The sequence below is a fragment of the Zonotrichia leucophrys genome, chromosome 1A (genome assembly GCF_028769735.1).
Source record: "Zonotrichia leucophrys gambelii isolate GWCS_2022_RI chromosome 1A, RI_Zleu_2.0, whole genome shotgun sequence".
Taxonomy (NCBI): domain Eukaryota; kingdom Metazoa; phylum Chordata; class Aves; order Passeriformes; family Passerellidae; genus Zonotrichia; species Zonotrichia leucophrys.
In genome coordinates, this window is record NC_088170.1 from 5,122,632 (window position 1) to 5,137,299 (window position 14,668).

The following is a 14,668-nucleotide window of genomic DNA, read 5'->3' on the forward strand; positions in this document are numbered from 1 at the left end:
ATAAGAGAAATTTATGCCCTCCAGGCCTGCAGCTTCTGCTTGAAGATTGTGATTCTCAATAAGACATTCAGTCTGGAGTAAATATTGTAATAAATGACAAAACCATCCTATTCTGAGGTGAGTTATTCCTGGAATTACTTAATTCCTTACCACAGGCTTTCAGCCTCTTCATCATACAATTTAACCTCTATCCAATGTTTCCTGGTCTTATTCCCTTTTCAGTATTTCCTTTGTCACTTCTATTATCCCATTTAAACTGCATCTGTGCTGGTTTTGGCCAGGATTCAGTTAATTTTCCTTATACTTGTCATCTATACTACGGGCCTTCATTTTATTTCAGTGCTTTGACAGCCAGTTCCCCCCTCCCTGTCCTTAGAGAAACCTACCAATCTAGTGTGGCTTCACATTTTACATTAAACATTTGCATTTTACATTAAACAAGCCATTTGTAAATGTGCAAAAGATGATTGGAAGGTACTGTAATAAATGGCTTAATTCATAGCCATAGAGCCAAGCTGTTCAACAGGTTGAAGCAGTAATTTATGCTCTTTCTGCTGCCATATCTGTAGTTATTTATAATTCATACTTCTCATGATGATAATGAGCTTCCACAGTGTGACCCTCATCCGAGTGTGCAGTGTGCTGCTTCCTGCCATTCATCAGGCTCAGCAATTGGGCTCCTTTGATTCATTGCTCTCCAGACACAGACGAGGGGATGGCAATCTCAAGTGAATGTTGGCCAAACTGAAAGGTCTGGCTATTAATAAATAATCATTCACATTAGGCGGCGATCAGCTGAAACTGGCAGAGAGAGCCTTTCCTTTCATGTCCCTTTTGCTTTCCACTGCTCATTTTTCCCTCCTCTGCCCTGGCCAGAGACCCACAGCTGCGGTTTGGAAGGAAATTGCCTTGGCAATTGCCTCGGAGCTGTCCTGGATGCTCTGCCCGGCCTCATCATCCCGGTGCAAACCTCAGCACCGAGTAGGGGCCGGCAGGGACCCGCCGGTACCCTCAGGGCTCCCCCGATCCCCTCTGGACAGCAGATAACGCTGGGAACACCAGCCGGAGGGACCCGCCAGCACCCTGCAGGTCGGGGAGGCCCCGCTAGGCACAGATCGAAGCTCTGGGAAGGCTCTGGGGGATGTGGATGCGACCCCTTTAAAGCAGGCACGGTCTGACCTCCGGCTGGAGAAGCCAAGGCCCGTCTTCAGAAATCAGAGTAATCCCGGGTGATTTTATCCCACTCCACTTCCCTAAATCTGCGGCTGCTGCTGCTTGGCGAGGGGATTAAGGGCTGGCAGGGGATTACGTAGCCGCTGCAGCTCCCAGCGCCGAGCTCCCTCCTGGCGCGGCCGCTCCGGGGCCTGGAGCCGCTCCGTACCCGTGGGTGCGCACCCCTGACCGGGGCCGAGCCGATCCCGACCTGTGGGTGCGCACCCCTGACCGGGGCCGGAGCCGATCCTCACCTGTGGGTGCGCACCCCTGAGCGGGCCCGGAGCTGCTTCACGCCTGTGGGTGCGCACCCCTGACCGGGGCCGGAGCCGATCCTCACCTGTGGGTGCGCACCCCTGAGCGGGCCCGGAGCTGCTTCACGCCTGTGGGTGCGCACCCCCGACCGGGCTGGGAGCCGGAGCCGCTCCTCACCCGGAGCCGCTCTCTCCTGACCGGGACCGGAGCCGCTCCACACCCGCAGGTGCGCACCCCGGGCCCGGAGCCGCTTCACACCCGTGGGTGCGCACCCCTGAGCGGGACCGGAGCCGCTTCACACCCGTGAGAGCGCACCGGGCCGCGGCTCCCACACGGTTCGGTGCCTGGGCCGGACACCCCGACGGCGCCCGGCAGCCGCGGCGGCGCTCCCGGGGCAGAGGCGGCCGCGGTGCCCCCGGGGCTCGGCCCCTCACCAGCAGCGCTCCCAGGCCGGCACCATGGCGGGGGCCGCCGGGGAGCTCCCTCAGGGCAGCAGGAGCGGCGGGGAGGCTCCGCACGCCGCCGGCCGGAGCCCTTGCTGATGGCCGGTGCCTGCAGGATGGGGCCCTGGGCCGTGCCGTGGATGATGCTCTGTCTGCTCTGCCTGCCGCCCTGGGCCAGGGCCCAGACGAAGATCCCGCTGGAAACGTGAGTGTTGCGGCGGTGCGGGTGGGAATTGCCTCCCCGGCATGGCAGGCGCGGCAGGGACAGGCTGCTCCTGAGGGACACATGGCTCCTGAGGGACACATGGCTCCAGGGGCTGGCACTGTCCTCCCCTGGCTCCTGGCAGAGCACACAGACATGGGAGCCGCCAGTTCTGTGTCCAGGTCTAGGCTAGGAGGCAATGCCTCTTCGTCCCCACTCCTCAAGCGTAGCAATGATACTCATCTCCTTTAGTTAAGTATTTTGACATCTATTAATGCTCTGCTTAGTAAACTGGGCAGCAGAAGGCAAAACCAGTTTAAAGACACGTTTGTAAAACCTCGCTGCCGCTGCTGCAACTTGCAGAGATCCCACCATGGAGGCAGACGGGAGTGGCCCCAGTTTGGCAGCTCCCAGTTGAGCAGAGTTGTTTCAGTAGGCACTGCTGGGTTTCAGGATACCAAGAACATCCAAGGGATGCACAGCACAGGCCAGGTTCTGGCTGGGGAAGGTGCACATGAGGTGTTTGAGCAGTGACACACCTCTTTGTGCAGAGCAAGGTTTGCAGCTCCAAAGCTCTGGTCCCTTGCGTTGGTCTGGATCAGTGCTGGCTGAAAAGGGTCTGGGTAAAGCACACAGCCGTGTTTATTCACCTGTGGCTGTCAGAGGATGTTAGTGAGCGAGGCTGAATGGAGGAAAGAGGCCTCAGCACTTCTTGCTGGTGCTCTCTACAAAAGGCATCATGGCCCTTCCCAGAGCTCCGGAGCAAAGGAATGAAAGCTGAGCTGCAAAACAAAGCACACCCAGCCGTGGTTTGTGCATGCACTGCACATGCAGGGACTCTAGATGCATCTTTTGGGGTTTTTGGTTTGCAAACCTTGGGTTTGCAGCGCTCCAAGGCCTGCGTGTGTCCGTGTGAGGAGCGGCTCATCCAGCACCGTCACTGCCGGAAAGCTCCCCGCCAGCACTGCGGCCCTGGCAGCCCCCCAGGAGCCCAAGAGCTCTCAGCAACCCCAGTTTATAGAAACTTCACCTTGTTAAGCTGATTTGGACGAGTTAAATCCTTTAAGGATTAGAAATGTCCGCGCGGCCGTTGGTTAAAGCTGTTGTGGGGCAGCCTCTGGGGTGCTGGGACAGGGCTGTGGTCTGGAGAGAGGACAACACTGCCAGCCAGTTTGAGGAGGAGACATCTGAAAAATCAACTCAAGACAGCTTAAGCCCTTTCCTGCATTTGGGGAAATGTTTTTTATTCAAAAATTGCCGATAAGGCACTTAGAGATGTGCCACCAATCCAGTCCATCTGCCCAGGAGCTGCACTGACATTATCCAGGAGGGTCTCAGGAAACTTTGCTGCCAATTCCATTCTTGCACTATCAAGCCCTTCCCCAGCAAAAATTCTTCTGACTTGGGTTGCACAGAAAGGACACAGGTTACACAAGATAAAATCAAACTTCTGCCAACTTCAAACCAAGCAAATCAACTTTCTATGTCCAGGATAAATACCACATAGGAATACCTTTTGGCATTGAAGCCTGTGGCATTTAGAAGCCAGCCTGTCCTTTCTGCTGTTCTTGCCACAGAATACAAGAGCAGGGATTAGAGGCAGACAATCTCTGACCAAAACCTTTTCTGATGTGTTTTGTTATAATGTGATACTGAAAAAAAAGATATTTACGTCACTTTGCACAATTTGGAACTTATTCCTGTGCAAGAATGAAGAATAAACAATAGAAAAATAGCTTTTCTCCTCTGGTACTAAAACCAGAGCAATGGCTGAATTAATCCCTGATGTTTCAAATCCACTCATGAATTTAACCAAAACACAAAAGTCGCCCTTTGGAAATGAAATTTCAGCAGGGAAATACATTGGCCAGAGGCCCAGAGGGAGTAAGTCAGTCAGCAGAAAATGGCTCTGTTTCATGGGTTACACGGGGACATTTTGGGGGGAACACAAAAGCGGAGCCCTTCAAGCAGCGGCTGGGTTCAGGCAGGGTGAGGTGACACAGGGCTCAGTCGGGCTGTGCTGCTCCCCAGGCCGTGGCTGGCTGTGCTGCATCGTGCTTGGATCCCTGCCAGCTCGTTCCTCTCTGACTCCAGCAGTGCAGAAATCTGCTCAGTCAGTTCCTAGCGGTGCTTCTGGGGTGCCACTTCAGCACACAAAGCACCTCTTCTTCCCCACTGGACACAGCTCTGCTCAGTACTGGTGAGGAGCTGGGGTAATGGAAGCACTGGGAAATGCTGGTGGGAGAGGCAAAGATCAACCTGGTGTGGCCTCTTTAGGCTGCTCCTGTTGCCTTTATACACCTACCCCCAAGCTGGACAGAGCCAGCTTCAATTAAAAGAAATGTCTCTGCAAGCTGATGAATTTCAGACTGACCTTTTCTCTCGCTTGTTTATGAAAAAAAAATTAAGGGAACCTATTTAAGTTCATCAGGCTGCCCTTAATTTCCCAGTGTTCTAAGGTTGCTCATTTCCCTTGCTAATAATTGTCTTTTAAATATGAAAATGCCAGTGTATTTCTGCCTCTACACTTTCCTACTTTGCAACTTCCATATCAACCAGATATGTTTAATGACACAAACTTAGCCCTGTAAAACAGAGATTTGAGACTTTTGAGCCCTCTCATTCCTCTGTGCCCCTTAACTTTCCAGCCAGTCCTCCAGAGCTGCCAGTCTCTGGCCCTCTCTTTGGTCCCCCTCTGTTTGTGCCTCGTTCTTCCTCTGCTTTGGGACCAGAAACAATAACAGTCCCTGAGCCAGAGCAGACATCCCACAACTGTACAAACCCCGTTTTTTATTCAAGTTCTGCTGTTACTGGAAGTTTCAAGAAGTTGCTCAACTAATCAGAAATTAACACCAGAGACTCTTCCACTCTGTTGTGTTGAAGAATGTTGAGGGCTGGAAGGAGCAGGGGCACACTATAAATATGACACAAAACAGAGGTGAGGGGAGGGAAATGGGGTAAAAATAAACATCCCTGCTAAAATTACTATCCCTTCATGTTTAGGTTTTCTTTTTCTACAGTAAAAGGCGAGGAGACTGGAGAATATTTGTTAAATTCAGCACAAAGCGTCTTGTACATAAAACTTGCAAAGCCAGTAGGAGCAGATGGGCATCAATTTAAATGTTGATCCAGAGATCCTCATATCTAAGGGAATGATTAGTCACTACTACAACAAACAGGAAAGCATCCCATGGGATCCCTGTTTCCTCTTTTATTTCTGGCTTGCTAGAATAACTCTGATATAGCCCAATAAATCCTGGTCTCCTAGAAAATATCTGTATGCTTTTTTTCTCTAAGGATGAAATGGTGAGATAAAAGCTCTGGCTCTGCAAATAAGATGCAGAGCACAATGCAAAAAAAAAGAGAAATTGACTTCAGCTGGTGCTAGTTAGTTCATACTGAGTGGTTAAATATGAATGCCTCATTGCCAATTAAGGATTGATTTTAAAAGGCACCCACTCTCTCATGCTTTTTTTATAGCAGTGGAGAGAGGTGCAGAGCTGAAGCTTTGTGTTTGCTCCAAATCATCCCCTATGTGTTTAAAAAAGCCTGTGTGTTCCTGTGTGCAAGAGGGGAGTTTAAGCAGGCTTTCCTAGGCAGAAGTGAGCTCTTGTGATTATTCCACCATTGCTGTGCTGGCTTTTCTCCTGAGCTCATCTCTGTGGTGGTGTGTTATTTGTGGTGCAGTGCACTGGGAAATCAGGCCCCGAGGTTAAAGCCTGCCTGGGACTCAAAGAACTCCCCTGGAAGCTGTAGGTAAGACTCTGCACTTATCATAAAGAAGTGTAAGTGGAGAGGGCCACTCATTGCATTAAATAAATCTCTCTTAAGTGAACCCTTGTTGAGGGAGCTGCCTAACATAGCTTGTGTAAGTGCTGATGAAGTGCTCTGTCAATTCTGGGAGCCATCTATTTTGATTTGGATGGCTCAGTGTTCAGGCTGCTCCTCAAAATCTGAATGTTCTCCATGTGGGATTGCTGCCATCCATTATTTCCAGGATGGCACAAGCTGGGGATGCTTTACAGTGACAATGTGCATAATCAGCTGTGGCGTTATCAAGCAGCAGCACCACCAGTGAGAGCAGAGAATTTGTCTGGCTCATCAGTCTGTGGCCTGCTCTGCTGGAGGAGCTGAATGCCAGGGGTGAATCATGGCACCTTCTCTAAGTCCTGACACTTATTTCTCTTCAGCAGATTTGGCACTGAGTGTCTAGCCCTTCACCCCAGGGCCTGTCAGGAGAGATGAATAGGTGTCTGCAGAAAGCAATTTATTTCCCTTTGCTAGCAACAGAAGGAGCTCAGATGCCATCTAAGACCAAATTTCCACATCCAAAGTTAGGTGGGACAAGTTCAAGACCAGCAGAACTCAGTGTTTCTCCCTGCTCTCCAATCTCCTGGGTGGAATGTCCAAGAGCAGCACTGTCTCCTGCCTTGCTGCTTGTGTGGCTGGACAAAACATTGCCACTGTTGGAGAGTGGTTTAGAGAAATAGAGGGATTTGTACTCAGGATGATGGAGTTTTACCTGTCTGAAGAAAACTCTGCAGACTAACCAGCTGTCTGTCTGACCACCTCTGCAGATTTGGAATTATTAACACTGGTTTTCCTTCTTTTGGCCTTTTTTAGGGTGAAGTCCTGGGCAGATGCCTTTGGTGGGGAGCTGTACTCCATTGTGACTAAGTACTCAGGCTCTCTCCTGCTGCAGAAGGTAGGCAAAACCTGTGAGGGTTCCCTTTGCTTTGTGTCACCTCCCTGTGTGCCTCCCAGGGTGGGGGAAAGAACAAGGCACTGGTGTGCAGCTGTCTGTTAAACCATGGAGCTCCATATCCCTAAGCCCAGAGTGATGCCCTGTGCCATTCTCCATGGATGGAGAGGGAGGTCCATTCAGTGCCTTCCCTGCTTTCATCACCCATTGCTGAGCACCACCTTAATTGCACCACTTTTTATTAAAAATACTTTTCCCTCTGATGATCACCTCCTGCTCTTCCATGCTGACCCTTCATTCCTCCTTTCCTAAATCTCTCTGCTACTCATCACTCACCCCACCATCCCTCCCTGCATCTCTCCAGCTGACACTAATATTGCCATTGTGAATTACACCCACATCCCATGCACAACACAGGATTTGGGTATCACATTCCTTGCCTCACTGCTAAGCCCTGTTTCCCTGTCCCCAGAGTGCTGCTTTTTGCTGGAGTAAGGGATCATATCCTGCAGCACTCACTTTGCTAGGTTTGACCAGGACAGGCTTTCAGCATCCATCACTGAGGTCTGTGCTGATCACCAGCTCTTCTTGGGAGGAAAGAGTCACCCTGCAATAAAAGCTGTCAGCCCTGATTAAGGTACTTCTTGCACTAACTGTGAGGCAGCTGCAGCAGGGTGTGGATGCAGGCAAAAGTTGGGCTTTTAGCAGTTTTGATGATGCTTCTGCATTGCCTGTTGTCCCCTGGGGTCCCCAAGCCATAGCTCCCAGTGTCTGTGACTCAGAAGGAAAATGTCACTTTGAGCAGGGGTACAGATGAGCTTGATCTAGCCTTGCTCTGTGAACATTCCAGTAAAAAAATCATTTCCTAAATTCATGTGGTGTTGTGTTCTGCCCTAACTTGACTTAAGCAATTTAAGCAGCTCAAGTTTATCTTTTAACTTCTTGAGCTTTTTTATCTCCTGTTGTTTCCCTGGGAAATAAGGGAATAGGGGAGAAGCAGCCAGCACTCACTTCAGTCCTTTTCTTTAGGTAGGATTTCTTCACAATTTATCTCAAAGCAGGGACCGTCCCAAGAGAGCTCCCACAGCATCCCTCGCACCTCCAGCACTACAAGTGGATGCAGACAGATCTTTTACTGATAAATATCATTTTCATGCACCCTGGCAGATCCTAAATAACTTTATGCAGATTATCTCATTGGCATGTTAGGCCTGGAGAGCCAAACACACCAAAGTCTAGAAATTAAACACATGAATTTACCTGCTGCCCAGGCACCTTGCTCTTTTTTGGGCTATTTCCTGTTTTTCACATCAAATATTTCTCTGCATGCATGGCTGTGCCCAGACCAGCAGAAGGCTGGGGAGCACAGTGCAGAGGTCCAGGTGATTCTTTTCTCAGTGCTTGTTTAAGTCAACAGGCATTTTGTCTCTGAGGAAATACAGAAGGTGCTGTCATCTCAGTTTGTATCTTATTTCATGTCTCCCTTGTGCCTAATGGTCTTGAAGTAACCAGCTTAGGGTTGCTGTGAGAGTCATAATTTTTCAGTTACTGAATGCTTTGCATATAAACCTTGTCTTTAATACTTGGCATAAACTTTCTTTTATGGTTTTCAGTTTGCTTAGTTTTCTTTGGACTTTTTGTTTGCTTCCTCCAGAAAAACCCTAAAATCATGTTGCAAACTCAAGTAGCTGACTTTCTACCAGGCTGTATCATTCCCAGAGGCCTGGTGAGATCACAGACATCCCTTGAATCCCCAAGGGCAGGCTTTTACCCTGCATCACAGCTTTGCCTTGGTGTTATTAGAAAGCCCAAAAAACATGGCAAAGAACAGACAAACTTGAGAAGTTCAGTCAAGACATTTTCCTGGGTGAGGATGAAAGGAATGTCTTTCACACTCTTAATTTAGTTCCACTAGCAGTGAGTAATGCAGCACTGTGTATTTCAATAGGCTGGATTTTATGGAGGTGGGAACAAGAATATATACTTGGTGACATATCTCTGTTCACAGATAAAACTTAGGATACTGAATTCTGGATATTCTACTTTTAAATCACCACCCCCGTCACGGCAGAAGGGGAATCTTAATGAATTGCTCCTGCTGTTTTAGGGGAATGCTAAGTGCTAGATGAATAAGGAAAGGTTTTCTGTTAGAGCTGAGCTAACTTTTTGGCCTCTTTTCAAACATCAGATCATTTCAGCCAGTTCTCCCAAGCTGACTCCTCTTCTGTAACTTAAAATGATCTGATAGCCTGAACCCCAAGCAGAGGTTCTACAGGATGATCCTGGCCAACACATGCACCTGAGCTGACTCCCAGCCATGGTGTCTGGTGACAGGATTGAAATCACAGCTCTGTTGCCCACCATTAGAAAACCTTGGATGAACAGTCATCAATAGGCAGAGATTTCCAGGGCAGGAATACAGGCATGTAGTGGTTTGCTGGTTCATTTGTAGAAAAAAAGCTCAAATAGGATTTGAGCTCAAACCTGGTGTATTCCTTAGCAAACTAGAACTTTGCAGAAAGTTGGGTGGTTTTTTTGTGTTGGGTTTTTTTCCTTCCCATCTCTGGCTGGATCTCAGGCCTGAGATGTGCACGCCATGAGCAGACTGGTTTTCATTTCTCATGATTACTTTTACCCCAGTAACATCTGCTTGTGAGTATGTCATAAACACATTAAAAAATTACCAGAGAGGAGGAAAAGCCCTGTTGCTTTTACCTGAGGCTGTGCTATAGGGTAACTGTGGCAGGTCACTTTGTGAAGTGCCTGCTTGCCCATGTGTCCCCCCCTTGGTGAGCTTTCCCAGCAGAGATTGCCCTGCTCCCCCAGCAGGGCCTGATTAAAGCCCAGCCTGGCAGAGATCACCTCTGTGCTGGCAGAGCTGTGACACAGAGCTGAAGGGACAGACACCAGCTGGGGCTGTGCTGCAGTCTCTCACCAGCCAGGCACCGTGCTCAGGCGTTGTGCTGCACATTTCTCTTCTGGCACCGTGGTTACCCCAACCTTCCTGCTCAATCCCTCCTCCTGCTTCCCCTGCCTGTCCCAGCTCCCCAGCCCAGGGGATGGGAGGCCTGGCATTTTTAATCCAGTAAAACCCTTGCTGTTAATCATGCCAGACAGAGCGAGCAGCCTCCCTGCCATGCCTGCTGTGGGCTGGATGCTGCTGCTATTTCTGTCTGACCTCCTCAGCCTGCCCCATCCTCGAGGCGTTTCTGCCTGTGCCCAGCTGCCCTCCTGCGTGGTCAAGGAGCTTCTTGAACAAAAGGGACTCCACGGGCTCACCCTAAAGACATGCAAAGTCCTTTCCCTGCTGCTTCCCTCTAATTCAGAAGTGTCACTAGAGCCACTGCCATCTCCTTGCCCTTTTCACCACATCATTTTTTTTGCCCAGCCCTGGCTGAGATTGCTGCTCTGTTGCTAACACAGTGTGAGTATGGAGGGGGGCTGTACACACTGCAGACAAAACTGATGATGAGGGTCCAGGGAATTGCAATTGGTTGCCTTTGTGTTTCCAGATTGCTCAGGAGATAAGGCTCTGTCTTTTCTGAAATAAGTTAATTGTTCTGTGTCCTTTCACAGGTTTCATTAATCTTTCTTTCTGGCTATCTCTGTTAGCAGAGGGATTTTTTGCAAAGGAGAAATAAAGACCATTTTAGCCAGTCTTAAAAGAACAGATTTAAGGAGGCAAATTATGCTTACAGTTTAGATGTACTCTTGGGTTTTTTAAATTCCTAGGTTATATGAAACGTGGTGAGAATAAACTGATTATCTCTAAAGCTGTCAGATCTAGATCCTCCTCATTATAGCACCTCTCCCCTTGGAGGCAGCAGCAAGTAGCCATGTTCATAATTCCTAGGTTTTGGGAATTGCCTCTGTGTTGCTCTTGGCCTAAATTATTATCCTGGGTGCCCAATAAGTGGCATCATCTCTTTCTATCTCAGCTTTCTTTGGCAGTCTCCCCTGTGAGCACTGAGCAGGCCCTTCTTGCTGGAGCCCTGGCAAGTTCCCTTACAGATGGGTGGCTCTGGGGCAGCACAGCCAGGACATCTCCCCAGCAGTGCCCCAGAGCTCACATGGCACAGGCAGAGCTGCAGTGACAGCACACAGCTCCATTCCCTCGCTCTTCCCTCTGCCTTGAGTGAGCTGGAGGTGTGTGATGTGTATAAAGCTGCTGTGGATGTCAGTGCATGGTTTGGGTTTTTAAAAGTTGGCCTTCTGCTTCTCTCTAGCTTGTAGGCACTCATAGCTTCAGGTGCATTGCTCCTTTCTACGGCCACAAGCTCACAGTTGGATCAGTTGTTTTCACTTGGTCCAAGTGCTTTGAGTTATGGCCTCAAATCTGCAGATGGAAAAGGGGGAAAGGCAAAGATGGAAGGTGATAAAATCAGAGCACTTGTTTCAATACAAAGACAATACCCAGCTAGCAATGATAGATTCATCCCTCTCCTTAAGAACCTCCTGCTCAGCAGGATTTTCTTCCTTCCCTCGGGTAGAAGTACAAAGATGTGGAGCCAACCCTGAAGATCAAGGAGGTGGATGGCTTGGAGCTGGTGAAGAAGTTCTCGGAGCAGATGGAGAGCATGCTCCGCAGGAAGGTGGAAGCTGTTGAGGTATGACCACTGCCTCTGGGGCTTTGGGAGGGAATCTGTGTCCTGCCAGCCCCAGAGCAGCAGGCACAGGGCTCTGCCTCACCAGCAGTGTGTGGGTGCAGGGGTTGTGTGAGGACTCCCCTGCCCAGGCAGGAGCCTGCTGGTGCAGCTGGCTGCTCACGCTGAGCTTTAAGCAGACACTGGTGGGAGGATGTGGGCGTTCAGACAAGGGGATGCTGGCTTCTCCCTCGGCTCAAATTAGAAAAGAAGACAAAAACAAACTCTAGGAATAAATATGAGGGAATGAACACTCTTTTAGGAGACAAGCTGTTTAAAAAGGAGGGGAAGAAAACCTCTCAGAAGTGAAAAATCCAGTTCATCCTTCCATAGTGCACTCTGGCTGCTGAAGACTAGGGGCTTGTTTCAGCTGTGTGTGTGGCTCAAGGGGGATTTCTGCACCTCCTGAGCACAGGCTGCAAGGAAGGTGCTGGGATTTCCAGCTGTGTACATGGGGAAGTGTGGAGGAGGTGGCAAGGGGTCTGTAGCTGCTGCAGTGTGGGAGATCAGAGCAGGTAATCGTTCTGGCCCCCCTTGCTTCCTGCATCTAAGGATTTATCATATTCCTGTGTATTTACCTACCATGAAAAGCATATTTCTGTAGTCACAGAGCCTTGACTGTTTAAGGCTTCTAATGTGGAAAAGTCATCCAGAAACACATCATTTGAATCTCCAAGTGAAATGTGGGCATATTTAGTCCCAGAGCTTTGGCCAATAACATTAAATTCTTAGCCAGACTTCTCCAGTGTTTGGATTGCCTTATCCTTTGTGAGGGAGCAAAATGTAGTTTTGCTGAGACTGTTGCTGATTGTGCAACCTTGAAAACATGTACGTGTTTAGTTGGATCCCTTCCCAGTCTGTACCAATTGAGAATTAGTGCCCTGAAGCATCATACTGGAGAAAACTGGCTGCTTTTATTGCCTTCCATAAATGGCAAGAGCTTATAAATGGCCACAGCATCGCTGAACCCTTTACAAAATCCAGTCATGGTCTTTGTCTCAGTAACAATACCAGACTGAGACTCCCACAAGGCCTTTTCCTTTGATGAGATACTGACATCAAGCTGGGGCTGAAATGCCTTTCCCATGGCTTTTTGGAAGGGCTCATGGAAAATGAAATTAAATCTGTCTGTTGTTTCTCTAAATGGACCTGTTTCTGTTTGTATATGTCCTGTGATATCTAAAATTGCTCTGGGGTTTAGCAGGGACTCTGGAGTAAGTAGGTGTGAATACACTTGGCAATAAATAGCTGCAAATAATGTACCTTCCAAGCTGTAAAACTGTAGCACAGAATGACAGGTCAGCAGGACAGGAGGGAAAGAAAGAAGTTTATAACCCCAGGTGTGGTTGTGGTGAAGGAGGCAATCGCTGATACAGCTGGGAGAACTTCTGGAGGGCTTTGCCCCAGCACCCACTCACCTTCCTTTCTGTGTGCTTGCTTTAGAGGCTGGTGGAAGCAGCAGAAGATGCAGATCTGAACCATGAGTACAACTCCTCACTGGAGGTGAGCTTAGCCTGGTCAGTGGCAAACGTGGCACACATCCTCAGGGCACAGCCAGGAACCCATCCCCACCAGGTTCCTGGGCTTAGGAATTGCCTTGTCTGCAGGACACTCAGAGACTGCTGCAAATAAGAGAGATCCTTGGCAGATCCCAAACCTAGGAACGCCAAAAAGATTTGTCCCTGTGGCTCTGGGAGGGGAAGGATTTGGGAAGACATTGGGCTGAATGATGTTATTGGCTTTACTTTTACTGCACTGGCCAACACTGTCATTATGTGATGTTTTAGTGCAAATTAGCTGGCACTTTGTGGGTTACTTGACTGGAAAATGAGCTAAGAATTGAGTGTGAATGAACAATGAGGAGGATGCTGTTACAAATATCCACAGCAAGCCTTAATCCAAATGAACTGAGTTTCTCACCATCTTTCTTAACAGCTCCCATCATCTTTTCTGTACCAGACAGACACCCACTAGTCAGGGCTTCCCTTAAGGTGAAAGTTTGGTGCTGTCCAATCAATTTGGATAATTGGCTTTCTGTTAATAACTGTTTGTTGTGGCCAAACTGTGGGATTATTGCTGGTGAGGGGAGCTGGAATGAAAAGGCTGTGGAAGGAAATTCTCTATCCACAGTACAAGCACAGACAGCTCAGCAGAAGGACAGGCTACCCCTGCAAGTACATGTCTCAGTTGTAGGAAAGTTGAAAACACTCCCTGAAATCAAGCTAGTTACTAATTTCATCTCACTTTTTATTTTTCCTTTTTTAAAGAATCCCATTAGCCATGTTAGTTGGGTCAGCTGCATTCACAGTAAGGGGCATGGGTGAGTTGAGGTACATGACTGTATTTGCACACTCCATTTGCACCCTCTGGGTGCTGCTAGTGCTTGAACACTAATCCTTATGTAACCCCTGGCTCAGATAAAGTCACCAGAAGCATCTTAAAAACATAGGTTATCCAAGGACAAAGAGTGCCCTGGATGTACCAAAGTGACTGTAGATGGTAAATCCCCAGTGACCTTCACAGGTGGGGGGACACTGCATTGTCTTTGAGCACCTTGTGCTTGGTCCTTTGCTCTCAATGAGTGCCTGCTATTTGGAGTGCCAGAATGAGGGATAATCCCAGCTGGATGTCCAGCAGTGAACTCAGTAAGGGACAGGCTGGGTGAGGTCAGCACTGCTGTGTCCTGTGCTAAACCTGGGAGCCAGACCCTGTAAGACACTTCACCTTTCCAGCTAATCCCCTAAATACAGCTGAGGGGCCACAGGAGGCTGCCACCCTGCCCCTGTGCTCTGCAGTGGCTCTTAAGCAATGCTCCTGGCAGTGACAGTGCTTTCAGTCATGTGGGCATATGACAGCAACAAACAAAGTGGCCAGAAACCATCATTTGGGCAGCTTGACACTTCCAGTTGGTAATAGCTTGTTTGTGGCTCATTTTGATCCTCTTTGAAGCCCTGATTCTCCATATGTCGCCTCTTTGTTTTAAACAGTGCTGGTAATAGTCTGTGCTATTCTCTCTTTGTCTTTTTTTCTATTGTCTTCATCAACAGTTTGATTACTACAACTCTCTCCTGATTAATGATAAGGATGAAAATGACAATTACGTGGAGCTTGGGGATGAGTTCATTCTGGAGCCAAATGAGCATTTCAATAACCTGCTGGTGAACACAACCTACAGTGATATCCAGCTGCCCACCAATGTCTACAACAAAGG

At 48.8% G+C, this 14,668-nt stretch overlaps 1 protein-coding gene across 1 annotated transcript in view; it reads left to right on the forward strand.

Moving 5' to 3' along the window:
- Window positions 1-1,530: 1,530 nt before the first annotated feature.
- Window positions 1,531-14,668, forward strand: part of CACNA2D4 (calcium voltage-gated channel auxiliary subunit alpha2delta 4) — a 119,628-nt gene continuing 106,490 nt past the window's right edge. Inside the window, exons 1-5 of the mRNA XM_064736022.1 lie at window positions 1,531-2,115; window positions 6,736-6,817; window positions 11,305-11,421; window positions 12,901-12,960; window positions 14,505-14,667. Coding sequence (XP_064592092.1) covers window positions 2,009-2,115; window positions 6,736-6,817; window positions 11,305-11,421; window positions 12,901-12,960; window positions 14,505-14,667 — 529 coding nt within the window. The 5' untranslated portion in view covers window positions 1,531-2,008. The remainder of the gene's footprint in view (window positions 2,116-6,735; window positions 6,818-11,304; window positions 11,422-12,900; window positions 12,961-14,504; window position 14,668) is intronic.